The sequence below is a fragment of the Acomys minous genome (assembly GCF_964271855.1).
Source record: "Acomys minous genome assembly, chromosome: 9".
NCBI lineage: Eukaryota > Metazoa > Chordata > Mammalia > Rodentia > Muridae > Acomys > Acomys minous.
Genome location: NC_140490.1, coordinates 112,606,361 through 112,632,500, shown reverse-complemented (window position 1 = coordinate 112,632,500; position 26,140 = coordinate 112,606,361). Strand labels below are relative to the sequence as shown.

Here is a 26,140-nt window from a genome sequence, read left to right as displayed (position 1 = left end):
CAGCTTATTGAAATAAATATTAAGTATTATGCTTTCTATAATATGCAGCAAAAAAGAATATTTCTAAGGCACATGCACTGTTAATGCTAAAGTCCATTAATACTTCACAGCAGCCCACATGCTACCTTTTCATGTATCTCATTTCTTGAAGCCTCGTGCGTGCTAGTTGCTTTTGCCTTTTCTGCATTTTTCTGAATGTACTGTTTGTATCCCTCTTTCATTTCAGTGGCATATTGCTGGTATTTTAGCTTAAATTTGCCTGTTGGTGCTGGTAAATCTTCAGGTATTATGTCCTCCTAGAGATAAAACAAAAGGTATGCTGTCCACCAGAAAAGCATTTTTTTTTCCAAGCAGTGTTTTCCTTGTTGACACTGTCAGGCTTACCATTTACCTTAGCACTTAGCTCTGAGGAATACTACCATACTCTGTGTTCCAACCAGAAGGGTCATTTAAACATTTCCCTAAGAGAGCATTGAGCAAAGCAGGCAGAGTTGAGCAGAATGAGCTGGGCGTGGTGGCGCACACCTTTAATTCCAGCACTTGGGAGACAGAGGCAGGCATGTCTCTGAGTTCGAGGCCAGCCTGGTCTACAAATCAATTTCCAGGACAGGCAAGTCTACACAGAGAAACCCCGTCATAAATATGTGTGTGTGTGTGTGTGTGTGTGTGTTATATATATTATTATCATATATATATATGAAAATAAAAAGAATTGATCTGTATTCCTTTACTGTTTTCTCTGCTGAAGGTCTCATACTAAAGTAACTTGAAAATTTTTAAATCAAGTGGTTTTTTTTTCTTGGCTATCTTATGTAGGTCTTTTCTTTTCTGACCAAAACAGTTGTAGAAGATTAATGATGCTAAGAAGCACTGGTTGCAATTTCTAGAACATGACTGTATTTTCCTCCCTTGTATTTTGTGGTTCCTTGTCAAATTTCCAGGGTAGCAAGAGATAATAGTGTCCGTGAACATTTGTTGTGACTTAGATAGGCATAGATACAGCAAAAGGAAAATATAAATACCAGCCTAACCCTTAGAGAATTCTGAGGATGTCCAAGTATAACAGAAAAGAAGGCTGAGCCAAATTTAGGGCAATAGCCCTTGTATCATATAGAGTGAGGTATATTATTATTATTATCATTACTATTATTGTTTTATTAAGCTTAATTATTTCCCTCTGTGGTGTTCTAGGAGCTTAAAGTCTGAACTAATTTCTCAGAAATCAATCTTCTGTCATTTAAATAATATGATATAATCTCCTATGTTACAATCTTTTTTTAATTCCTAAGTGCAGGTGTATTTAGATACACCTGTAACTTGCCAACTTTACAGGAAGTGTTTAAAATGTCATCTCAGCATTCAAAAACTATAAAAGTATTTCATCAGTACCATTGTTGGAAATTTTTATATGCACCCTGTGAAAACCAAGTGGATCATAGAGCAATCAGCAAAAATGTAAGCCAAGAACAGCTCTAATGATATATACTCCAACATGGAAATACATACTGACCACTTCATTTCGATGATGTTGGGTGTATGGTCTTTGGCATGGCCCAAGCCAACCCAGGCCAGAAGGTAACTGAGGCGGGTTGAGATGAACGTGCATTGCACTACGAGGTGGTGGTGACAAGTTATCCTGAAAAATGAAATGGAATGGTAGTGAGTGCATGCTCATAGGTGCAGCTGCAGTCAAATATTTATTATATTAACTATAAACTCAAAATTACCTCCTCATCAGAATCAACAAGGCTTCCAAGATCAAGTGGTGGGACCCTAAAAGAAATAATCTATGCAGCTCATAAAATTTTAAGTGAGTCTGTAATAACAAAAAAATCATTATCAAATACATTATCTATACAAAATCACGGTAAAGCTAATGGTGTGTTGGCTGCCACTGCATAGCAGGAAGTATTGTAGTTTTTGATAAATATTCAGTAACTTTTCATATTGATTATTATATGCATCTGTTATTAATACAATGATAATAATAAAATAGTAAATGTAATATGAAAAATAATAATGATAAAATTGTAAAAATTTGTAATTAAGTAAATTATACTCAGAACAAAGGTGAGAATAAGGAGGTGCCTCAATGAGCAAGGTGTTTGCTGGGCAGGACTGTAGTTCAGACTCCCTGAAACCACATAAAACCTGGGTCGGAGTGGCAGCTGCTTGTCATCAGTACTCATGATAACATATAATGCATATTCTAAGTAAAAAAGAAAACTTTAATAATATAAAATATGTAAATATAAAAATAATAATTCCATTTTCATATTTTTCAACATAACAGTTTAAAATACCAGTGTAGTTACTGTTAGATAACTTACTATGTCAGTCACGAAATGAATGTGGTACATTTCTTTAATATATTTTTTAGGGTAGTTATACTAACCCTGATTTAAACAGAATTCCTAAATCCATACAGTTTATGATATCATGTATCATTTTAAAGTAAACTTGAATCTTAAAAAGACAAAATGAATTTTTCTAAAGAAAGAATTTGTCTTTCCTAGGAAAATGTGAGAACGGAATTAAATAAGATAAGAACAACAGAAATCACCCATATCCCTACTATCATATGGGAAGATACTTTTTAATTCTAGCACAATATTATCCAGGCTTTCTCTCCGCAGGTTTTTCTGTAGTTCACAATCACACAACATACATAATTATATGTGTATGCACACATATATGCATATATTACATACATTTGTAGTTTTTAACTAATAAAAGCATTATGTATATACTTTTTAAAATATATATGTGTATATATATATAGTTTTTTAACTAATGAAAGTATCAAATGTTTGCCTGTTAAGCATATTCAGTAAATATGTAAGAGATTTGCTTACATAGGTAGGTAGGGATTCCGGACCGCCCATGATCTGGAAGTCCATCCTTGCTTTAATTAAAACAAATAAATAAAAACCAGAATCAGTGTGCCTTATCCATTAAGAGATAATCATAACTGAACGCAATAAAGACAATCATATTTTTTTCTCAGCAAACTCCATAGAAAATGCACCTCCCAAACCCTCCTCACTACGATTAGGACACAGCAAACATGACAACTGAGACAGAAAGCCATCGCTGTCACAGCTCTCGGCCAGCTTCAGAAGATGTGCCCTCAAACAATAACGAGGATAGAGCAGGCAGGAGGAGTGGCAGGGGACTGGGATGCCCCCTGTACCATAGATCCACCTCAGGGACGCTGCGCCCAACGAGACGGTTATTTAAACAAGACCTGCAAAATAATATCAGTAGACATCCACTGGGGATGGAGGAACCCTTACAAGGCCCCACCCCTACATTAAGGGCTACAGACAATTAGTGACTGCAGAGAGAGGGGTGGGGAGAAAGGGGGGGGGGAGTCCTCTCCTCCAGGGACAAGCCCCTGATAAGTTAGCCAATGCCACTTAAAGGAGTCAGCAAATTGTATTTATAAATTATACATATATGTGTGTGTGTGTGTGTGTGTGTGTGTGTGTGTGTGTGTGTGTGTGTATAATTAAGGAGTAAGGGGCCATGTGAGGGGGAATTTGGGGTGCTTAAGAGGAGTTGGAGGGAAGGGAGGGAGTAGGAAATGATATAAATATAGTGCTCATGTATGGAAGTCTAAATAAATAAATAAATATCACTGTAAAATCCCAGAGAGAGAGAGAGAGAGAGAGAGAGAGAGAGAGAGAGAGAGAGAGAGAGAGAGAGCGCATTTAGCTGCTCCATGAAACACAGTAGCATCTTGAGAGTTGAGAAGGAGGCTGCTCACAATACAAACCCAGATGCACTTCCTACATAAACATAAAAACATAGGATTTGCTCTGCAAACACTTTAATTCGGATTTCAATACAAAAACAGCACGTTGGTGGCTGCTGTATCACCCGTGGCTCTGCAGGTTGAGCCTGGAGCCATCATTAGTGTCATTTGCTTCTTTGCCTTTCCACCCTTCAGAAGACATCATTTTTACTGGAACCTTCTATTTCAACCTACGTTTTGCCATTGCCTCTGCTTTAAACACTTATGGCTGTCTTCTAAATACGTCGCCTTAGTTGAACTTAACACTTTTGGAATATGAATCTCACCTGTAAAACCCGAGTTTTCTTGAGCTAAGTCTTTATTTCATTTATTGTTGGGTCTTGAGTACGTAACATTACACTAAGCAGGTTATGAGTACAAAATAGATAAAACCAAAAGTATTAGGTCATTGAAAATTCATTTTAAGTAAACAGTATACAATTTAGAGAAAGTTTAGTTCATGATCTTTTAAAATCTTCCTTTGTATATAAACTACACTATATTTTATATGACCACTAACACTCCTTTAAGAGCACTTACTATATAAAATGCTTATAGGCTAAGTGATTAAATATACAGTTTACAATGGTGCAACAATTAAACATAAATCCACTGGCATGTTATAAGGGCAACATTGTAAAGGAAATGACATTATCTTCTTCCCCAAAATTTTCTTCTTTCTCATATTTTCTGTAAGCACATGGATGCTGAAAGCAATTGAAGGAATCATTCTATTAAGAAGAAAATTCTCGGTCTAACATACTTGTAGTGAATTCTTTCGCCGAGAAAATAGCCGAGTTTGGCTCCTAGATGCAGCTACTCCTTTGACCTCTAAATCCATTCAGATGTATGCAATTTGCTGTGCTTTTAAGGAAACAAAATAAATGCAAAATGGTCATTCTTATTATAATTTTAATACCATACACAGTAGTTTTCCTAGAAGGAAGTCATTGTGTTTAGTGGCTATAGCTAATAAGAAAGCATTTCGACTTTATAAACTAAAATCAAGTGTTGGTGATACAAATACTTCATGGCACATATGCTCAAAACACTTCATGGCCTGTGTGTCCCAAAAGATCTATATCTTAATATCTAGGCCCTGTGGATATGTCTTCTTCATCGCAAAAGGAATATTTCAGGTGGAATTAAATTAAAATTTTGAGATGGTAAAGTTAATCTATTGGGCTCACTGGATTCTTAGAAGAGACCCTTAGAAGAAGGAGCCAGGAAGATCTGGGTAAGAGAAGGAAGGTGGGAAGGTGGAATCACACATCTGAGAGGAACACAGATGCTGCACAGCTGCCAGCAAAGATGGAAAAGGGTAGGAACAATTTCTAGGATGCGCACGAGTCATGGAACAAATCTTCCCCTGGGGCCTCTAAAAGGAACCAGGTTTGCTGGCAGCTTGTTCTTAGCAATTGCAGACTAAATTTGTGCACTGACCTCCAAGATTATAAGATTACAGTAGAATTGTATTATTTAAAGCCACTCAGTCTTGGCTATGGTTTTACAGTAAAGTTGGGAAACTAGTAATAGTCTGCCTGTCTTCTCTGCCACATGAGCTTCCTGTTCTGTATAACGGGTTCTCAAGCCACTGTGGATCTTGATACTGTCAGGGTAGACTAATGGAAAATATTCTAACTGGGTGGTGATAGAACACTCCTTTAATCTCAGCACTCTAGATGCAGAGGCAGGAAGATCCCTGAGTTCAAGGATCTACAGAGTGAGTTTCAGGGCAACCAAGGCTACACAGAGAAAGTTTGTGTGTGTGTGTGTGTGTGTGTGTGTGTGTGTGTGTGTGTGTGTGTGTAGTATATATAGACCAGACAGTATAATTAGTAATTATGTAATGGTGTAAATTTTTTTAAATTGTTTGTCAAACCAAGTAACTATCTGTACTCAAAGTTTTATATATCTTTATTTTGACTATATTTTGACTATATTTATATTGCCTTGGATGTAGTTTTCCTTAAAGTGTGGGAGAAGCAGGCCTTCGTGCTCACAGACATTCGCCAGAGGCTATCTGGAATGTTAGCTACACAAGGCTGTGTCTTCAAGGGAAGGAATGCTATATCTGTTTTCTGCCCCAGACCCTGGAGCTGGAGTTGATGTGCTTTTTAGCCTGGTGACCCTTGTGCTATCTGTGTGGCTACACTTTTCTGGCACTGGACCCTCCTCCAGACTCCTGTCATCTGTTTGTTTTTCTCAGTCAATAGTAAATCCGCATTTCTCAGTCGATCTTCAGAGCCCATCTTTTGGATCTTACAAAGAGTTTCAGCGTACCCAGATCTGATCTGTTTTTAGCTTACTTTGTTCCCCAAAGAGATTTGTGTGTGCTTTGTTGTGCACATGGAATTGATTTAATCATTACCAGTATCATTTTCACCAAATTGTGTTGAGCTTAAATATGCCTAAAATAAACCACTCAGGGTCAGCCTTCCAAAGTGTGAACCAACATTGGCTGGAGAATCATGTTGAGCCGAAATGCCTTCCTGCCTCCATGTTGGTGGGTCTGGTAAGGGGGGTCACCCATGATGGTCATAAAGACTCCCCCTCCCCACATTTAAAGTTCATTCCCCCTTGTCTTTTCTTTGGCTGCACTGGAGATTATTTTAAATTTTTGTTTGTTTTAAGATAGGATGGCAATATCAGCTTCGGTTAGATAAACTAATATTAAAATCTGATTTTTGCTGAGTTCCAATAACTGAAGCTGGAGAAAAAATGTAATCTCTCTGAGTCCAGCATTCATAATGTATAAAAAAAATAAATTGAATATTAGCACCTTCTCCTCCTGATGGAATGAGGTAATATTTCACAGTGGCAGCTGTCACTATTTTTCCATGCCTAGCATGATCTAACCCCACCCAATTCCCTTGCACCTTACCGTTTTCATTCTTCCCACATCATCCCAGATACTTCTCCTCTAAAAATCCCTCACCTTAATCCAGAAATCGCAACCACTGCCATTCCTATAACATAGATCCCTAGGAAACACTTATTTACTCGATAGACAAATTAGTGCATCAAAAATGTCCATATACAGTTGGAGTATACCCATGCTAGATTCATTCCACTGTGGCAATCACAGTGCCAACATACAAGCTTTTCTGGAAACAATTGGGTAAGGTGGTCACAGCACCAAATAGCACCAAATATTCTTCAGTAAAACTGTTCACGCATAAAAGTGATGACTCCTGTTGGTGCTCACTTTATATCTCAGGACGTAGCAGAAAGCCTAGAAAAATGAGAGAATTTAGTATATCAGACATGAGTTAACTCAGAACTACGCAGCATAAAAGTGAGTCGTTCAGGTTGCAGAGGGTCTTGAAAGGGAAAGGTTGCTGTAAGGGGCACACTGGAGTCTACAGGATTAACGATTGCTCACCAAATAGAGAATCTAACATTTTGGACAGGACCTCAAAAGCTAAAATGGTCCAAGCTTCTGAGTTCTCACTGCCCAAGCTGAGACCCAGAAAAAAAAAATGAGTTTCACTTTGCATAACTGTGTGCCATTCATTGCAGGGCCTTAATTCATGCATGGCTCTGGATCTCTTTCCAAGAGTCCATTCTGGACCAGAAAACAGAGGCATCAAGAAGCAATTTGCTGGAGAACTAAACAATTCCTAAAACCTAAGCTTGGTGATTCAAGTATAAATACACAGAGCTTTGGCTTGAAGGCCAAGGACTGCACTTGTGCTAAAGTACAGAGCTTTAAAAAGCAAGTGAGGGATTGCAAGAGGGTCAAGAGCAGGTCCAAATGGCTCCTGCCCCACTCAAACCGCTGCAAGTGCGTAGTGCTGAGCACACAGTTCTATGTTGACTAACGTCTTGGGTGCTGTTAACTTCATCCCCTCCTTGTTTTTTTTTTTAATATTTTTATTTAATTTTTAATTTATGTGTGTTAGTGTGAGGGTGTCAGCTCTTGGAGTTAGAGACAGTTGTGAGCTGCCATGTGGGTGCTGGGAATTGAACCTGGGTCCTTTGGAAGAGCAGGCAGTGCTCTTAACCACTGAGCCATCTCTCCAGCCACCCCCCCTTCCTGGTTTCTTAACAATGACCATTTCCAACCCCAGTTGTTATTGTTTCTCTCCTGGTTCGTATATCAGTGGCTTTTAACTTGTTGATACAAAGTCAGAACACAAGGGAAAGGAAAGGATAGAAGGCTCTAATCTAGTTCACAAACAAGAAAGGGGGGGAGATTAATAAATACAGTTCAGTGCTTAAATTCCATGAGGGACAGGGACCAAGTCCACCTTGAATCCATGGCCATAACGGATCTGAAACTGAACACAAAGTCGTTCCTGATTCAATTAAAATCATACTTCACAATACCTGCAGTGCTCCGAAAGAAATCCACCGTCGCCGTCTTCCAGGACTCAAGGCCAGGCTAGGAAGCAAGCCACGTTGACTTGCCCTGACAGTGTTACCTCCCTACAGCCCAAACCCGGAGCAGAAGGGCTGGAAGGGATATAAAATCAGGGTGATTCCACCAAGAGCTTCCCTCTGAGAGCTTCCTGTAGGCTTCTCAAGGGGCAGTTCCCAGCAAACACAACAGTTTCTACCAGCCTCTCCGGTTGCTAGGCAACTAGTGCTAGTTCACTAAGCCTCTCCGCCGGCCATTGCAGCTTCCGTAGTAATAAAAGGGACTTCAATACCCAGCCTTTAGGTCTTTCCTGCCACCTTCCCGCCCTAGGCTCAGTCCCCCATCCTTCCACCCCGCAGGTCCCCCTTTCACTTACAAGCTCACTCCGTTGTCTAAAGGGTTTCTACTTTAGGTGGCAGCCTCCCTAGCCCAGCTAAAGCCGTGAACCAAACCCTGGCACAGAGTGAGAGAAAGGGACTAGCTCACAGCAAGCAAGCTTCTCCTAGGCTTTTGGTGGGTCATTCATTTAATGGAATTCCTTTGAACGTTCTTTCACAGAGCAACTATCTTATGTCCTGAGTCCAGTTTGATATTTGAGAAGAAACATCCTGTACCCACGAGCCTACTGCCAATTTCCCACCAAAATCTCAACTATGTCTGCAGCATCTTTGGGCTATAACTACCTAGTCATAAAAGGACAAGGCTAGCTTAAGATATTTGTAAAATTCGACTCCGATAACAACAGGTGGTATCTTCACCAGTGTAATGTCAGATACACAAATTTTAAAAAAAGGGATCCAACAGGCAGAGGATGAGAGAATATCTGTGAAATGCTGTCATCTGGAAACAGGATAGCTGTTGTACACATGAACTCATAACAACTGTGGTTATCTGCAAAAGAACAAGCTGTTGGAACTTTCAATATGGATGGATATGCCGGTGTGTTGATGTGAACTTGACACAGGCTGGAATCATTTGAGATAAAGGAACCTTAATTGAGAAAATCTGAAATGACTCAATTAAGATCAGGCTCAGAGATCCATGATAAATCTAAACATGACTTGGGGGAGAAAGGAGAGAGAGAGAGAGAGAGAGAGAGAGAGAGAGAGAGAGAGAGAGAGAGAGAGAGAGAGAGAAGAGAGAAGAGAGAAGAGAGGCTATTATTAGGAAATTATTCCTAATAATATTCTGCTATACTGTAGATCGATGCCTTGTGCAGTCATTTTCAGAGATGGCTTCCTTCAGTTACAGAGATCCACATGCAGACATTATACAGAGAGAGTAGGAACTGGAAATCACCCGTCATGTCCCTCCCCTCAAAGCTTCATGAACCTGGCAGGGAAAAAAAAGGAAGAAAAGATTGTAGGAGGCTGAGGAGACAGTGGACACCGGGAGAATATGTCCCACTGAACCAACTAAGCAGGGCTCGTATGGGCTCACAGACACTGACGTGGCAAGCACAGGGTCTGCATTGGGTCGGCTTTAGGTCCTGTATGTATATGTTATGGCTGATAGCTGGGTGGTTTTGTGGGACTCCCAACCAGCGGGAGTGTACGTGTCTCTGCCTCTCTTGCCTGTTCTTGGGACTTTTTTCCTCCTACAAGGTTGCCTTGTCCAGATTCCATATGAGGCTGTTGGCCTTGTCTTCTGTATCTTGTTTTGTTGTTGCATTTGTTAGTTGTCTATTGGAGGCCTGCTATTTTTTGAAGGGAAACTGACGGGGTTGTGGATACTGGGGAAAAATGGAGGTGTGAGAGCTAGAAGTATTGGATGGGGCGGGGGAACTGTAGTCAGGATATATTGTATGAAAGAAGACTCTATTTTCAATGGGGGGGGGGAGGGAGGGAGAAGGAAAAGGAGCTGGAGAGGTGGCTCAGCGATTGAGAGCACTGCCTGCTCTTTCAAAGGTCCTGAGTTCAATTCCCAGCAACCACGTGGTGGCTCACAACCATCTATAATGAGATCTGGTGCCCCCTTTTGGTGTGTAGGTGTGCATGCAAGCAGAACACAGTATAGATAATAAATAAATCTTTTAAAATGAGAGAGCGATCAGGAACAAAAAAAAAAAAGCTGGCTCCAGTCAAACCTGTAGGGCATGTTCTTAATTGGTGATTGGTGATTAAGGGGCCAGGCCCCTGAGGGTGTGCCATCCCTGGGCTGGTGGTTCTGGGTTCTATAAGAAAGCAGGCTAAGAAAGCCGTGATGAATATGCCTGTAAGTAGCATCACCCATGGCCTTTACAATAGCTCCTGACTCCAGGTTCCTGTCTTGTTTGAATTCCTGTCCTGTCTTCTTTCAATGATGGACTATGGTGTGGAAGCCTACGACAAATAAACCCTTTCCTTAAAAAAAGAAAGAAAAAAGCTCTTCAGAAAGCTAGTCGGATGCTTAGAGCTGTACACCAGAGGGCGCCTCAGGCTTTCTGAAGAAGTTAAGGCTTAGTAGCTCAGATCTGGAGAGCGGCAGTCTCCATGGCAACACTGCCCTCAGTGATGTAGTCCGCCAGAACAGAACGCTGGCCTATTAACAAAGCAGAGCCACTGTTGAGTGTAATCCTTGTTCAGGCATATTCACTAGGGGTTTCCTGCGCGTCTCCCCATGGCCCTGAAGAAGAAACTTAGTTGTCTCTCGATACTAACTCTATGTTTGGCAGCCTGCAAACTTTCCAAGGCAGCGGATGAAATTCCGAAGCTGCCATCTATCAATAACCCAAAATTTATCCGTGAGTTCGTCGACCACCATAATGAACTCAGAGGCAAGGTCAACCCCACGGCAGCAGATATGAATTCTCTGGTGAGAAAGAAACTGGGGTGCTGTCCAGAACAATAAGTGTAAGCAGGAGAGGGGGGTGTAATAAGATTTACAAGATCAGACTTTTGTTTTTAAGATGTAGTAGAAACAATCGCCCTGGAATCCTTTTATAACACGGAAGAGACGATTACTTGGCTCTTACCTCGAGGGCCATTGTGCATGGTAGATGGAAATCATGGTATATCGGGATGGGTAAAAAAATAGAGATTTCCCTCGGTCTTAGACCTAGGGGAGGGAAATAGGGTGAAAGAGGGAGGATACAAGCGATGGGATAACAATTGAGATGTAATCTGAATAAATTAAGAAAAGAAGAAGAAGAAGAAGAAGAAGAAGAAGAAGAAGAAGAAGAAGAAGAAGAAGAAGAAGAAGAAAAAGAAAAAGAAAAAGAAGAAGAAGAAGAAGTAATAGTAGTAGTAGTAGTAATAGAGATTTCGGCCGGGCGTGGTGGCACACTCCTTTAATGCCAGCACTTGGGAGGTAGAGGCAGGTGGATCGCTGTTAGTTCAAGGCCAGCCTGGTCTACAAAGCAAGTCCAGGGCAGCCAAGACTACACAGAGAAACCCCGTCTTGAGAACCCAAAGAAGAAGAAGAAGAAGAAGAAGAAGAAGAAGAAGAAGAAGAAGAAGAAGAAGGAGAAGGAGAAGGAGAAGGAGAAGGAGAAGGAGAAGGAGAAGGAGAAGGAGAAGGAGAAGGAGAAGGAGAAGGAGAAGGAGAAGGAGAAGGAGAAGAAGAAGAAGAAGAAGAAGAAGAAGAAGAAGGAGAAGAAGAAGAAGAGAAAAAAGAAGACTCTTTCGCTGTTTTGGAAAACGGTACATTTTGGCTTTGTCTATCCTTTCTGAGACTGGCCAGTTGGGCTATTAGAAATTGTGCTCTTCATATACAGGGGGAGGAGGCCCCCCTCAGTCACAGTCATAGGGGAGGGGAGTAGGGGCAAAGCGGAAGGGAGGGAGGAATGGGAGGATCCAAGGGATGGGATAACAATTGAGATGTAATATGAACGAATTAATAAAAAAAGAAAAAGGAAAAAAGAAATCGTGTTCTAAATGTTTGTACAAAACATCATAGAGTATTGGTGAGGCTCGAAGCACTCATGGCCTGACTGTTAGAAAACGGAAGCATGATTTTAATTTTGGCCCTCTCCCATGTATACCTTCTCCACTCAAACCACTGAGAAGAAATGGAAGTCTGTTATTCTCCTGGGGTGGCTTCTGCGCTCCGAAGGAGTTTCCTTTCTGATAGGTGTGAGTGATCTGTCATAGGTTTTACTAATAGGTTTTACTACTTAGGGGCATAAAAGGGCTTGGGACATGTCTTAGAGAACAATTCTCACAAGAAGTTGAAGGCCTGAACGTGACATCACTTTGAGGTGGGAGGCAGTTGCCAAGGTTAAGGACGATAGCTGGCGTCCCTGAGATTTTACCTTCTGGAGCTCAGTGGCCTGTAGCCTGGAACACAGCAATCACACCATGCTTTGCTTTACATCTCTGTTGCGATAAAAGTCTGACCAAAGACAAATTAGAGGAGGAAAGGCTTGTTTGGCTCGCAGTTACAGTGATTCATGGGAAGGAAGCCAAGGCAGGAACTCAAAGTGGAAACCTGGAAGCAGGAACTAAAGTAGGGACCATGAAGGACCACTACTTCCTGGGAGGAGGAGAGGTTGCTGCCTTCCTGGCCTTCCTGGCCTGGTCACCTCCCTCCAGTTTCCGAGGAAGGGTACCACCCACAGAGGTCAAGGCCCTTCTGCATCAGTCACAACCAAGAAAATGCCCCCACAAACATGCCCACAAGCAAATCTGATGACTGTACAAATCTGTTGCACATAACAGAGGGTTAAGGATAAAGCAATGGCAAAAAGGATGATGGTCATGGGTGGAGCTAGGAAAGCCAACACCAGGTGTCCTCCTACAGATGTCAACCCTAAAGATCCTTAAGTCTCTGTGTGTGTGTGTGTGTGTGTGTGTGTGTGTGTGTGTGTGTGTGTGTTTGTCTTGTATCTGCATCTCATATGATTCCCCCTATTAATTCGCATAGATACAGCATTTTGTCTCAGAGCCAGGCAAGGATTCCATGTCTAAGACATGGCAGTTTGGAAAATACCATAGAGGCATTAACATTTGAAGGATATCAAGGGCCACTGAATCGTGGTCTAGCTCCATCGCTGACTTTGACTTAGAGGAACTTCGGTGGAAGAGCTCATTTAGATCAAGAGAGCATGAGAAAAGGTTTTTAAGAGGGGGTGCTGATAGGGGCAACGCAGATGGAGAGCAAAGGAGGCAGTGACAATGGGTGTCACTCCAACTAGCCGGAAGACAGTGCTTAGAATGAATTCTGAATAGGAAGGGAGCCTTTGAGGAGCTAAGGCACATGTGATGTCCAGGGTCTTCATTTGGTTTTTGTTGCATTGAGACTCACCATTACCACAAGCAACTTAGGGAGGAAAGGGTTTAATTTACCATATACTTTAGAGTCCTTCATGAGGGGAAATCAGGTCATTAGTGCAGAAAACGGCCTACAAACTTTCCACAGGCAATCGGATGGATGTGTTTTATCATTTGAGCTTCCTCTCTTTGGATACATTTAGCTTGTATCAAGTTGACCAAAAACTAACCAGGACAGCTAGGTAGAAAAGTGGGTAGTCATTATAAAAAGGAGGAGGAAGAGGAGGAGGAGGAAGAAGAAAGAAGAAGAAGAAGAAGAAGAAGAAGAAGAAGAAGAAGAAGAAGAAGAAGAAGAAGAAGAAGAAGAAGAAGAAGAAGAAGTTGTTGTTGTTGAGGCAGCAGAAAAATAGAAAAAAATTATTGCCAGAAGTTGAAGTGAAGGCTTTGTTATTCTATATTCTTACACTCGTACATTGTTAATCTTTAGAGAGGCGAGGTTGGAGAGGGCCATTGGGCCCTGCCCTGGACCCTTTCTGTGTCCACTTTTTATTGCTTCCGGTTCACTGTGAAGAAGCTCCTGATGCTTGCTTCACGATAGGCCCAGAAACAGGGTGCCAAGTGACCATGTCCTGGAATAGTAATGTCAAAGTAATTTCTTCTTTTAGCAGCTTCTGTCAGGTATTTGGTTGTAATAAGAAAACAGCTAAGACAAGACAACAAATACAATAAAACCTTTTTTTTAATGATGTCTTTACTGAAAGGGCTAAAATTAACTGAAATTTAATTTATTACATTTATTAAAATGGTTTTATCATAAGTAAATATATACTAATCAGTTGAATGTTTTTCTATTTTTTCAGAGTTGGGACAAGGCATTAGCCGAAGTGGCCAGAGCATGGGCTAAACGGTGCCTTTTTTCCCATAATCCCTGCACTGGAAAACGATACGGTTGTATCAGTGGTTATGACTATATTGGAGAAAATATATATTTAGGTGGAATAAAAACTGAACCAAGACAAGTTGTTTATGCCTGGTATAATGAAAGCAAAGATTATGATTTTGACAATAAGTCCTGTTCTAAAACATGTGGCCATTATACACAGGTACGTGTTTACCGGGTTATTAATTTGTGTTCATTTTAGTTCCAAGAGAACCTTTTTAGTATTTTCTTTTACACCCATTCAAAAAATAATAATAGCCCTCCGTCTTATTGGGTGTTCCATGTACTGAATTTAGATTTTCCAATCTTTGACAATGCTACTCAGCTGTCATTTTCTTTACATTACTTACAACAGGAAATCCACTGTGCCTCATCCTTGTGTCTTCCCCACCTGTGGTTGCTTTTGCTTCGGTCCTGATCATCTTTACATAAGCTACATAACGTGCTCTGGCCTTCACATTGTTTGTGCTATGGCACCTGGAGCTTTATCTATAGATTAAATCTATACGTTAAATCTATAGATTAAAACCCATTCGCCAAATACGGGTCACTGTCTCTTACAGTGTTCTCTTCCTAGTGGCAGCTCCCAATGTGGGAAGTATGTTTAGAATCATGGCAGTTTGACGCCTCTGTGACGTTAATGGAATTTTTCCCCCTCTGTGATCAGCTTGATAACTTTATTTCTGTGTCCTTAACTCACAACCACTTCTTCCATATGCTAGTGTCTCACTAATCTGATTGGTTGCTTGCCTCTCTGGAAGCTTACTGGCATCTTTTCATGCCATGAAAGCTGGTCCTTAGCAAAGAGGCCATCAAAACAGATCCGGCTTGGATCATCCTGGCCCTGTGCCTGAAGTGCATTGTGTCTTCAGCAATAGGTATTTATCTCCAACTTCTGTGAGGCGACCAAAGGCAAAAGCAATAGCCTTTAATGTTTGGGGGGTTCTCTGGGATGGCCTTGGCAGACAGCTCAAAATGGGCTTCTCATTCCTAGTGGGTGTTTTGTTATTGTTATTGTTGTTAAGTGGAATACTGTCCTTTCAAATAGGAAATTTTCTTTTCTTTTTTTTTTTTTGAAAGAAAAAAATTTTTTTATTAATTTATTCTTGTTACATCTCAATGGTTATCCCATCCCTTGTATCCTCCCACTCTTCCCTCCCTCCCATTTTCCCCTTATTCCCCTCCCCTATGACTGTGACTGAGGGGGATTTCCTTCCCCTGTATATGCTCATAGGGTATCAAGTCTCTTCTTGGTAGCCTGCTATCCTTCCTCTGGGGGATGGGAGAATAGCAAAGTAGAAGGATCCAGAGGGTCCTAGAAACCTACAAGTAGAACATTATGATAGGCAGATTTGGGCCCAGGGGTCCCGCTCAAATTAAGGCACCAGCCAAGGACAATACAGGCGGTAAACTTTAAAACCCTACCCAGATCTAGCCAATGGACAGAACATTCTCCACAGTTGAGTGGAGAGTGGGGTATGACTTTCACACGTACTCTGGTGCCAGATAGAAAATTTTCATTTGAACTCTTCATGAACTTGTAAACATGGGCTTGTATGTATCATATAAAATTTGAGGTACATCGGTAATAATATGATTCCTTAGGACTTTTGATTCGTTTTTACTGTTCTTTTACCCTTCTCCCACCTTCCTGTGTATTTACCTCTCTCCCCTCTCCCTAATGAAGGCCTTCTTGCTGGTTTTTCCCATTCCTCTCTCAAATCACTGGTATCTGACTTCCCTCTCGATTGCTCCTCACCCATCCCCGACGTGGCTTCATTTTACTTTTCTAGTGTCTGCGGTTACTCCACGTTATATATTCATGTCTGAAGATTTTTAGCTACGCACCACGGATGACAGAGAAAATTCAGCATTTATCTTTCTGGGTCTGGGTTAACCTCGCACAATCTTACCTGCAAATTTTACCATTTCATTTTTCTATTCAGCTGAATAGTATTCTGCAGCGTACATGTACCACATTTTAGCTACCTGTCAGTGGAGACAGGAAACTAAGACAGACAGACACAAGTAATGGAAAGCAAGGATCCAGTAGGAATGTGCTGGGGGTGGGGGAGTTGAGGAGGGCTGTGTGCTAGGAGGAAGACACGCAAGGCCCACAGACACTCAGCACATTTATTATATGCCGGGAAAACAAGGGGATAGCCAGCCAATCTTAATAAGAGAATCTCAGCAGGGGGTCATGTGATCATATAGTCTTCTGGGGCAAGGGATCTATGTTTGGAGACCATGCACATACGGCTTTCTTATTAAAGGCCAACTGTTATTCTGTTGGAGAAAAAGGAGTTACTGCCTTGGTGTGTGTGTGTGTGTATGAGAGAGAGAGAGAGAGAGAGAGAGAGAGAAAGAGAGAGAGAGAGAGAGAAGGAGAGAGAGAGAAGGAGAAGAGAGAGAGAGAAGAGAGAAGAGACAAGAGAGAAGAGAGAAGAGACAAGAGAGAAGAGAGAGAGAGAGAGAGAGAGAGAGAGAGAGAGAGAGAGAGAGAGAGGGAGAGAGAGGGAGAGAGGGAGAGAGAGAGAAACTCTGTCCACATGGACTTCTTGTGTTAAGTTTTGTATCTGATATGGGCAGGAAAAGGTTGGGCCTAATGCTGGATATGTCTTAGTTGGCATGGTGTCAAATGTCCACATGAGTTGGCCTGTCTTGCAGGATGTGAGTCCTGGTCCAAGCCTCAAGTTTAGGGGTAGATCTCCGGTTAAGAAAGGTGCGTGGGAGGGAGAATTAGGCAGATTAACCCTCCAGGTCCCTCTAGCAAGATGTGTAGGGTCTGACTAAGTAGGGAGATTAGAATATAATACCAGAGGGAGGCTGTAGGTTGAAAGCACCTAGTGTTTGTCCAAGCCAGAACATGAAACTGGAAATCCATACACAGGGGTGGCCAAAAATAGGTCAAGGCACTGGATGTGGGACATGCAGGGTGGGGGTGGGGGGGAGGTGTTTATCACTGGCACATAAACATAAATGGAATAACAACATGGACCCTGGAAGGTTTCTTCACTGAATCTCTGATAAAATATATTAAATAGCTAGGAGCAAATCCATCCTTCTTACTAGCTCAACAACTGTATAACGTTTATTTGTAGATGTTTATTTTCTTAAAAGAAAGTGAGATTTGTTTTTAAAACGTCTTGCATTTGTCATTTACTTATTTCATGTTAAACTTGCATTCAACGTAAGTAAAAAAAAAATAATCTAGTCCATTTCATGGGAGGACCACTCTTTAAAAGGTATATACTACTATATACCTATATATCTTCATCACCCTCAAACATAAAAATATCACAGCTTAAATACACTTAGCTGGGCTGGGGAGGTGGGTCAATATCTAAGAGCACTTTGATGCGCACGCATAAGGACCTTAACTTGAATCCCGGGAACCCACAGAGAAACCTGGGCATGGCCATGTGTGACTATAACCCCAGCACTCGCAGAGATGAGGGGAATCGTGTCAGAGATCAGAGGGTCCCTCGGGCTCTCTAGACAGAGAGCCTAAAGTAGGTTCAATGGGAGACTTAATGTCCAGAGAATGTGATGGAAAACAATGAAGCAGGGACCCGACATCCACTTCTGGCCTGCATGCGTGCAGAAACCCATGTCCATGCATGTGCACATGAGCAGCACACATACCACACAGACGCACTGAGCAAACGATGGGACTTTGAGGTACAGGTATTAATAAACGGGACTCTATTTCTTGAAAATATAAACACTTGCATTTGTTCTATCAAGTAGCTTTTCATATTGAAGATGAAAAGGTTCCTTTAATAACCAGCCTAACCTTGGTTTCATCAAATGAGAAACTAGCTCAGACTTGATCTGCTGCTCGGAGCCGGACACATGGTAAGGAGTAAGCTCACGTCTTAGTCCTCGGGTCACCATGCCTGTTCCTGAACTGCTGTCCTTCAAGCAGCCGAAGATCCACTCAAATATGTTCAGCAAAATGATGGATTACAGCTGTATTTCAACCATGAGAAAAAAGCAATTGGTATCAAAATTTGTGAAATAGCTTGATTCATTTTGTTAGAAAATCTGTTTGGTCAATTTTTTTTCCTTAGATAATTTCATTTACAAGAGGGATAAATGAAATATCCCTTTCTCTTTTCGTTTAGAGAATAGGAAACGTTCCATCGTATCGTTGATGTAAAGAACTTGAAATGTTCATTGTAGCTTTAGCTCTTATGGCTCATTTTTTCATACAAGGCTTCTTCTTTTGAGATTAGCTCAAGAAAAGTTCATTTTCCTTGGAGCTCAAAGAATATTAAAAATTTACATTTTTGCCATTGACCTTCTAAATAAACCACATGTTCTTGTGACTTGAAAAAGATATGGATGTTTTTAAAGCTGCAAACTTTAAAATGGACAATCAATTTAGCATCAGCTCTTTTCCTAAGAAAAAAAAAGTAAATTATTGTTTTCAGTCCTAGTCTGAGTTTGATGTTTCTTGTAGTATGACCATGGAGAGAATTAAAATATGTTTCCTAAGTTATCTAGAAGAAATTATTATTCCAACAATATATTATATTATGATACATTTATTAAGTTATCCTTTTGGGTTATGATAATTATTTCTGAAGAAACCCCATTTATCCCATATGCAGCCTTAACAAAATATAACTTAATGTGTTAGATGTTAGAAATGCAGTAAACCTATATATATATATATATATATATATATATTTGTAGCTTGATTAAGATTATATATGTTCTTATAACTAATTGCTTACATGGATTGTTTTAATATTTTTAAATTCCTTTTCTTATAGGTAGTTTGGGCCAAATCACTGAAAGTTGGTTGTGCAGTTGCAAATTGTCCTCATCTCCTTGGCAATTCAGCAGGACTATTTGTGTGTAATTATTCGCCAGCGTAAGTTAATTTGCTAAAACAAGCAAAAAAATGTTCTAAGTTGAAATAACTGCTGTTAACAAATGTTGACAAAGCTGGGCATGGTAGAGCACACTGTTAATGCCAGCACTGGAGAGGCAGAGGTAGTTGGATCTCTGTGAGTTCCAGGCCAGCCTAGTCTACATAATTGCGTGTAGCAATAACAATTTAAAACAAAAGCTATAAATTTGAGAGGGAGCAAGGAAGAAAGGGAAAAGGGAAATGATGTAGTTATATTCTTTGTTTTTCCATCATCATCATCATCATCATCATCATCATCAATTATTTGGGGGTTTGTTTGTTTCCTTTTTTTTTTTAATAGGGTCTCATCATGTATCTGTGGCTGGCCCAAAACTCTTTATATATAGAACAAAGATCCACCTGTCTCTGCTTCTCAAGTGCTGGGATTACAAACTTGTACAATCACACAATATTCTAATGTTTTAATGTTAATAATTAAATAAATTTAAATTTAAAAGAAGTTAAATAATGTAAAATAACATTTAAAAAGAAAATGTTTAATGGTTTCTTGGCATATAGGAAATAAACCATCTATCGAACAGCATGCATGGTTTTTTTTTTTCTTTCTTTCTAACATCCATGACTTTACTGAAAAACAGAAACACCTTGCATAGACATCAATAAAAGTTTTAAATAGCAACGTTGGTTAATGAGTGTTTTCTGTTTTTTCAGAGGAAATTATAAAGACATGAATCCTTACACAAAAGGAAAGCCCTGCTCTATGTGTGGGAAAGATGACTGCATGGACAATCTCTGCCGTAAGCAAAAGAGGAAAAAATAATATTAGACATAATAATTCCATTATATTTTAAAACGTGGCCCCTCTATTTTAAATTTCTAGATGACTTGATTATTTCTATAAGAATATAAACCATTTATCATCGATTATATACAAATATATTTAGCTCAGATTATTCCCCCATTCCCTGATATTTTTCCTTTCAAGTAAGAAGACAAAAAGAAATTAAATACAACTGTGACCTGGTTTTCTGCTCTGCTCACGCTGTTAATTAGGATGCTTATTTGCAAACACTTCTAAGCACTGTCATTTACTTGTTATTACTAAGACAGTGACTCATTCAGAAGTAAATGTCAGTCTGCCCCTGGACAAATTAATTATGACTTTTAAAAAATGTTTCTTTTCTATCGTCAGCTTTCTTATTATTTTTGCTGTTTGACAGTTTCATACTTCTATATAATCCATTCTGATTTACCCCCCTCCCCCCAACACACACATACATTTTCCTTCTCTTCCCTATCAAACTGCCCTCATTCCTACCAGTTTCTTCCTCACACACGTGACTTACAGTTTTGTCAGCCATTTGGATTAGAAATGCCCACTGAGGCCTGGGAAGGCCATCGGCATGTACACAGTGGGGGGTAGCGATATCCCCATTCCCTAAACCCATCAGTGGAAAACAGTCAGGGATGAGGGATAGGGCTCCCCGAGTCCTCCCTCCGTGGTACTTGACTGTTAGAAAGCTCACTCTTTTGTAGACCCGTTATAGGCATACATAGCTGCTGGGAGCTCATGACCGCGATGGCTGTGTTTTATCCAAAAACTGACATCGCACATCGTTCCGTCTTCTAGCTCTTACATTCTTTCTGCCCCCACTTTCCACAGTGGTGCTGACCCTTGGGGTGTATGCTATAAGTGCCCTGTTGACAGCTGAGGAACTCATCTATTGCTTATTTTCTTCACCTGGTGCAGCCAGGATTTTCTTCGTTCTCCATCACTCACTAAGAGGAGAAGCTTCTGAAGCTGAGGCGGAGGCTATCATCTCCCTGTGGGTGTAAACATAAACATTTAGAAAGCAGGTTGACACTATGCCAGTTGAGAGAAGGAACGTTTTCGCCAGCGTTTGCCATCATTGGATTTCCTAAGGATAGCCCTTCTGGCTGTAGTAAAATGGAATTTCAAAGTAGTTTATGGTAGCAAATTGTGTTGAATATTAGGAGTATTTTTAACTCTCTGTATTTTCTTTGAGAGTTCTCCACTCAGGCTTATACCAATTTGTTGTTGGGTTACCTTTGTATGTTTTTTTTTGGGGGGGTGGGTTTTGTTTGCTGCTTGCTATTGCTTTTTAAATAGCCTAGGTATTTATCCACTGTACAGCTGGCAAAGATTTCTCTCCCATTCTGAAGGGTGCTTCTTCACTTGATTGTTTCCCTTTCTGCTTATGTTCCGTTAAACACACACACACACACACACACACACACACACACATACACACACACAATGACAGGCTGACCTCTAACTATGCAGCCAAGAACAACCTTTTGTTCTCGACCTTCCTGCCTTCACCTTCTGAGGGCTGGGATTACAGCCATGCACCAGCACCCAGAGCTGCACGCCTGGCAGGCAAACACTGTGCCAACTGAGCTCCATCCCCATTCCAGTGCATTTTAAGTTATTCAACTTGTGTTAGTTTCTAAACCAGTAAAACTTAACCCATGTAGTATACATAAAGTATATATACTATATATACATGTATATTTTATATATGTATATATTACTGCTTTATACAAAGAAAGCAAGATCAGATTATCCCATCCCTTCAACTGCTCAGACTTTTTTTGCAGGGGGTGGGGGTGGTTGACACAGGGATTCTCTGTTGAACAGCCCTGGCTGTCCTAGAACTCGCTCTGTAATCCAGGCTGAGCTCGAACTCACAGAGATCCACCTGCCTCTGCCTCCCAAGTGCTGGGATGAAAGGTGTGTTCCATTTTACCACCCGGCTCAGACTTTTTAATTATTAATTATTAAAGACAAGGAAAAACCTGTTTCCAAGCCATATTACAAAAATCCCAGCACCACAGGGCTGCTGCCTCCTCTCTCTCAACCACATGTTTTGTTCTCCTTTCTTTGAAATCAACGCTAAGCTCCAGTATCACCACCCCCAAATGTTACACTCCTTCCTTCGAACTGCAATGTGCATGTTGCCATAGATCTGTGTCTGTGACAGGCCAAGCCTGTCTTTTGGTGCTCATAAGATGCACTCTTTGTTGGTGAGTTACAGAACTCTGCGCCATGCAGTGCGCTGGCAGAGAAGGTACTAAGGTTTTCTGTCTGATGGAAAGATGTTCCTCCATCTTTGTCTTTTTCCAAATTACTCAATTTTTCATACCCCTTCGGTCTTGCAAATTCGTTTTATTCATCCCATATAATTTAGAGATTAATTGGACTTTGTATGTTCACTTCAAATTAATATGAGGTTATAAATTGAAGGCTGTAGACATAGCACATTGGATAAAAGTGTGGCCTGCTTCTATCAGAGGACCTAGATTCAGTTCCCTGCACCCAGGCGGCTCGCCGTTGGCTGTCCCTCTAGTCCCAGGGTGTCCAGTACGCTCTTCCGTCCTCTGAGGCTACCTGTGCTCGTGTGCACAAACCCACACGCAGACGTGAACATAAAACATACTTAAAAATAAAATCTTTAAAAATGATAGATTTGGAGATAAATATCATCACATGGGCTATTTTTATTGAAAGCAGTGATTTGAGATTTTTGAGGCTTTTAGCTAAGTTTTGAAGTGCTCCCGGGAGCAGTGCTGCATTTTAAAACAGATTCTTTGCTGAAATAGACATGCTGCCATTATAAACATTTTGAATTATATTTCTTATTCTTTCTGATCTAAAAAAGTATAAGTGTGCTTATGTTGTAGCCTACTTGTCTTCTGAGTCAGTCATCAAATGTATCCCTTTCTAATATCTTACACATTCACTTGAATTATCTACAACAGTCCTGTTACTTGTAGAAATCAGTGTGACTTTTGGTCATATTTCCAATCTTTATATCCATTATACATTTCACTGATAGAAATAGACAACTCATCTTCCTACACTGCTGAACTTGTGCTGCAGTGGCAGGCAGCTTCCTCTTGTTCATGACTTTGAATAGAAAAGTATTTCAACATTATAGATATTTGCTTCAGATTGTTTTTAATTTGGCCTTACTGTAGACTGAAAGAAGTATACCTTTTTTTTTCTAAGACTTAAATTCAAATGAATGCTTAATTTAAAAGGCTTTGTTCCCAACATCGTTTAAAAGAATTCAATGTTTTCATTGGTATATTAATGCTATAAACTATTTCAAAGAATATCTAATAAAACACACCACACTGTAAAAATGTAAAGATGTTAAGAGTTGTGATGGGCCAATGATTCAGCACTAAATCATTTCTTCTCTATGACAAACCCAATTTTGGCCATATACTTTTCCATTTTCATTCTTCTTTAAATGACTTTGGCTTCCAGGTTGTAACAGCTACAAGAGGTTGAAAATTGGTGTCTTTTTTGTTTTTGTTTTTGAAATTGAGGTTTCAACGTTTAAAATGTAGATGATTTATTTATTTTACTATTTGGGAGACAATTTCTATAAAGCTTCCTTGTTCATGTTATATTTGTGTTAGTTACTGAATTAATTTCTTTAATGACTACATTATGCTCTAGTTTTTAGCTGTTTTGTCTGTAGGTATAATTCATCTAAGCCCCGTGACTTCTGGCAGGTGTTCTTTTCCTTCTCTACTGCTCAGCCATTATTAGAAAACTTTTTAGCTTGGTTTATTTCTTCTTTAAAAAGATAGGAATTTGGGTAATGTTTAAATATTTGGGTGTTAGAGACAGATAAACTAACTTGAGAGGTGATTGAAGGGATCGGAGATGAAAAATGACACACGGTGATGTGAACACAACACAAAGTGCGAAAGCATCAAACACTATTGAACACATCGCAAACTGCGCAAGTGTCAAACACTCATTGAACAAAACGCACACTGCGCAAGCATCAAACACTAGATGAATACAACGCAACTTGCGCAAGCGTCAAACACTAGATGAACACAAGGCAAACTACTCAAGCATCAAACACTAGATGAACACAACGCAAACTGCGCAAGCGTCAAACACTAGATGAACACAACGCAAACTGCGCAAGTTTCTAACATTAATTGAACACAGCGCAAAGTGCGCAAGCATCAAACACTATTGAACACAACGCAAAATGCGCAAGTATCAAACACTAATTGAACACAATGCAAACTGCAAAAGTTCCAAACACTAATTGAAAACTGCACGATATTAAACACTAATTGAACACAATGAAATCTACGAAAGTGTCAAACACTAATTGAACACAACTTGAACTGCGCAAGCGTCAAACACTAGCTGAACACAAGGCAAACTACGCAAGCATCAACCCCATTAGCCACAACGCAAACTGCGTAAGCATCAAACCCTATTGAACACAATGCAAACTGCGCAAGCGTCAAACACCAGCTGAACACAAGGCAAACTACTCAAGCGTCAAACACTATTGAACACAATGCAAACTGCGCAAGCATCAAACACTATTGAACACAACGCAAACTGCACAAGTGTCAAACACTCATTGAACACAACGCAAACTGCGCAAGCATTAAACACTATTGAACACAACTTGAACTGTGCAAGCATGAAACACTAATTGAACACAATGCAAACTGCAAAAGCGTCAAACACTAATTGAACACAACTTGAACTGCGCAAGTGTCAAACACTAGCTGAACACAAGGCAAACTACTCAAGCATCAAACACTATTGAACACAACGCAAACTGCGCAAGCATCAAACACTATTGAACACAACGCAAACTGCTCAGGCATCAAACACTATTGAACACATCGCAAATTGCGCAAGTGTCAAATACTCATTGAACACAGCGCAAAGTGCGCAAGCATCAAACACTATTGAACACAACGCAAACTGCGCAAGCATCAAACACTATTGAACACAACGCAAACTGCGCAAGCATCAAACACTAATTGAACACAACGCAAAGTGCGCAAGCATCAAACATGGAACAAAACCAAAACAAAGTTTTTGGTTTTGGTTTTATAGTTTTACCTATTTTAGATATATATGCCTCTAACACAAGAGGCATTCTAGAAATACATATTGGCAGACACTATTGATAGGCAGCACTGCAAAGATTTTAAATCCATAAGGCTTGAAGGTTTTTGTTTTCTTAAGTTCAAGAGTCTTTTCTAAATTGATTAGCTTATTTTAAAGCTCAGGAAAAACAGCCGGGCGCGTGCATGCCTTTATTCCCAGCACTTAGGAGGCACAGACAGGCGGATCTCCGTGAGTTCGAGGACAGCCTGGTCTAGAGTCCAGGACAGATAGGGCTATTACACAGAGAAACCCTGTCTCAAAAAATGAAAAAAATAATAATAATAATAAATAAAAGAACTAAAAAATAAAACCCAGAAAAGCAAATTGGTTTTTTATGCAGTTTTTCTTCTTTCATTAAAATTGCATAAATTATTTATGCAATTTATTTATAAGTATTTTAGGGTTTTTTTTTCTTTTTTAAATTAAATTGAACTTTTAATCACTGTGTTTTATTGACAGATCACCTGACTGAGAGAGCAACTCAGCACAGAGCATGCCAGCTACTTGTGCTGGGTCTCATTCTTCCAAGAATACTGTGATTGTTATTTTTATTCAGAATATATCTTTAAATACTAAATAAAAGGCTATTTTCTGACTCCGTATCTGTTTAGTTCTTCATTGCATTTTCTACATTCTTGTCTGTAACCTAAATTCAATGTCTATTTTTCAATTCAAAAAGAACATATTTAGTATATAGTTATATATAATATATATTAAACATACTTTGTAAACATATGTTTATTATATATAAAATATATAAATGTATAGTTACTAAGTAATAATATACACACACAAACCTGAACACACTCCTGCCATATAATCAATAAGTATGCTCCTTGTGTTACCTGCAAGAGTTGAAAATATTTTCCATACAAAAATGTTCAAACATGTGTTTGTAGTATCTCTGTTTATAACTGCCCAAACTTGGAAACAACGAATATGCCAGTCTCTCAATGGTTAAAGGAGTAATTTTTTTACATTGAGAAAATTGGCATATTA

General features: G+C 39.9%; 2 protein-coding genes across 19 annotated transcripts in view; one reads left to right on the top strand and one right to left on the bottom strand.

The window, feature by feature from the left end:
• CAPS2 (calcyphosine 2) overlaps nt 1–8,473 on the bottom strand; it is a 39,712-nt gene extending 31,239 nt beyond the window's left edge. Inside the window, exons 1-7 of one of the 18 annotated variants that reach the window (XM_084794434.1) lie at nt 8,129–8,468; nt 6,735–7,031; nt 4,560–4,660; nt 2,856–2,905; nt 1,728–1,773; nt 1,511–1,636; nt 126–296 (exon numbers count right to left, since the gene is read on the bottom strand). In XM_084794434.1, the coding sequence (XP_084650560.1) occupies nt 126–296; nt 1,511–1,636; nt 1,728–1,773; nt 2,856–2,905; nt 4,560–4,637 (471 nt within the window). In that variant the 5' untranslated portion in view covers nt 4,638–4,660; nt 6,735–7,031; nt 8,129–8,468. Of the gene's footprint in view, nt 1–125; nt 297–1,510; nt 1,637–1,727; nt 1,774–2,855; nt 2,906–4,559; nt 7,646–8,128 lie in introns of those variants that run through there. The other 17 variants (XM_084794435.1, XM_084794436.1, XM_084794437.1 and 14 more) reach the window with 17 other exon arrangements.
• Nucleotides 8,474–10,676: 2,203 nt separating this feature from the next.
• On the top strand, nt 10,677–25,735 carry GLIPR1L1 (GLIPR1 like 1). Its single transcript, XM_084795187.1, has 5 exons — nt 10,677–10,952; nt 14,209–14,451; nt 19,070–19,170; nt 19,882–19,967; nt 25,601–25,735. Exons 1-5 carry the CDS (start codon nt 10,758–10,760, stop codon nt 25,678–25,680), a joined length of 705 nt encoding a protein of 234 aa, XP_084651313.1. The 5' UTR covers nt 10,677–10,757; the 3' UTR covers nt 25,681–25,735.
• Nucleotides 25,736–26,140: the final 405 nt, after the last annotated feature.

Coding starts and splice junctions, on each gene's coding strand:
- GLIPR1L1 (XM_084795187.1), top strand. CDS start 10,758: ATGGCCCTGAAGAAGAAACTTAGTTGTCTCTCGATACTAACTCTATGT. Junction 14,452..19,069: donor CATGTGGCCATTATACACAG/GTACGTGTTTAC, acceptor CTTTTCTTATAG/GTAGTTTGGGCCAAATCACT. Junction 19,968..25,600: donor CTGCATGGACAATCTCTGCC/GTAAGCAAAAGA, acceptor TTTTATTGACAG/ATCACCTGACTGAGAGAGCA.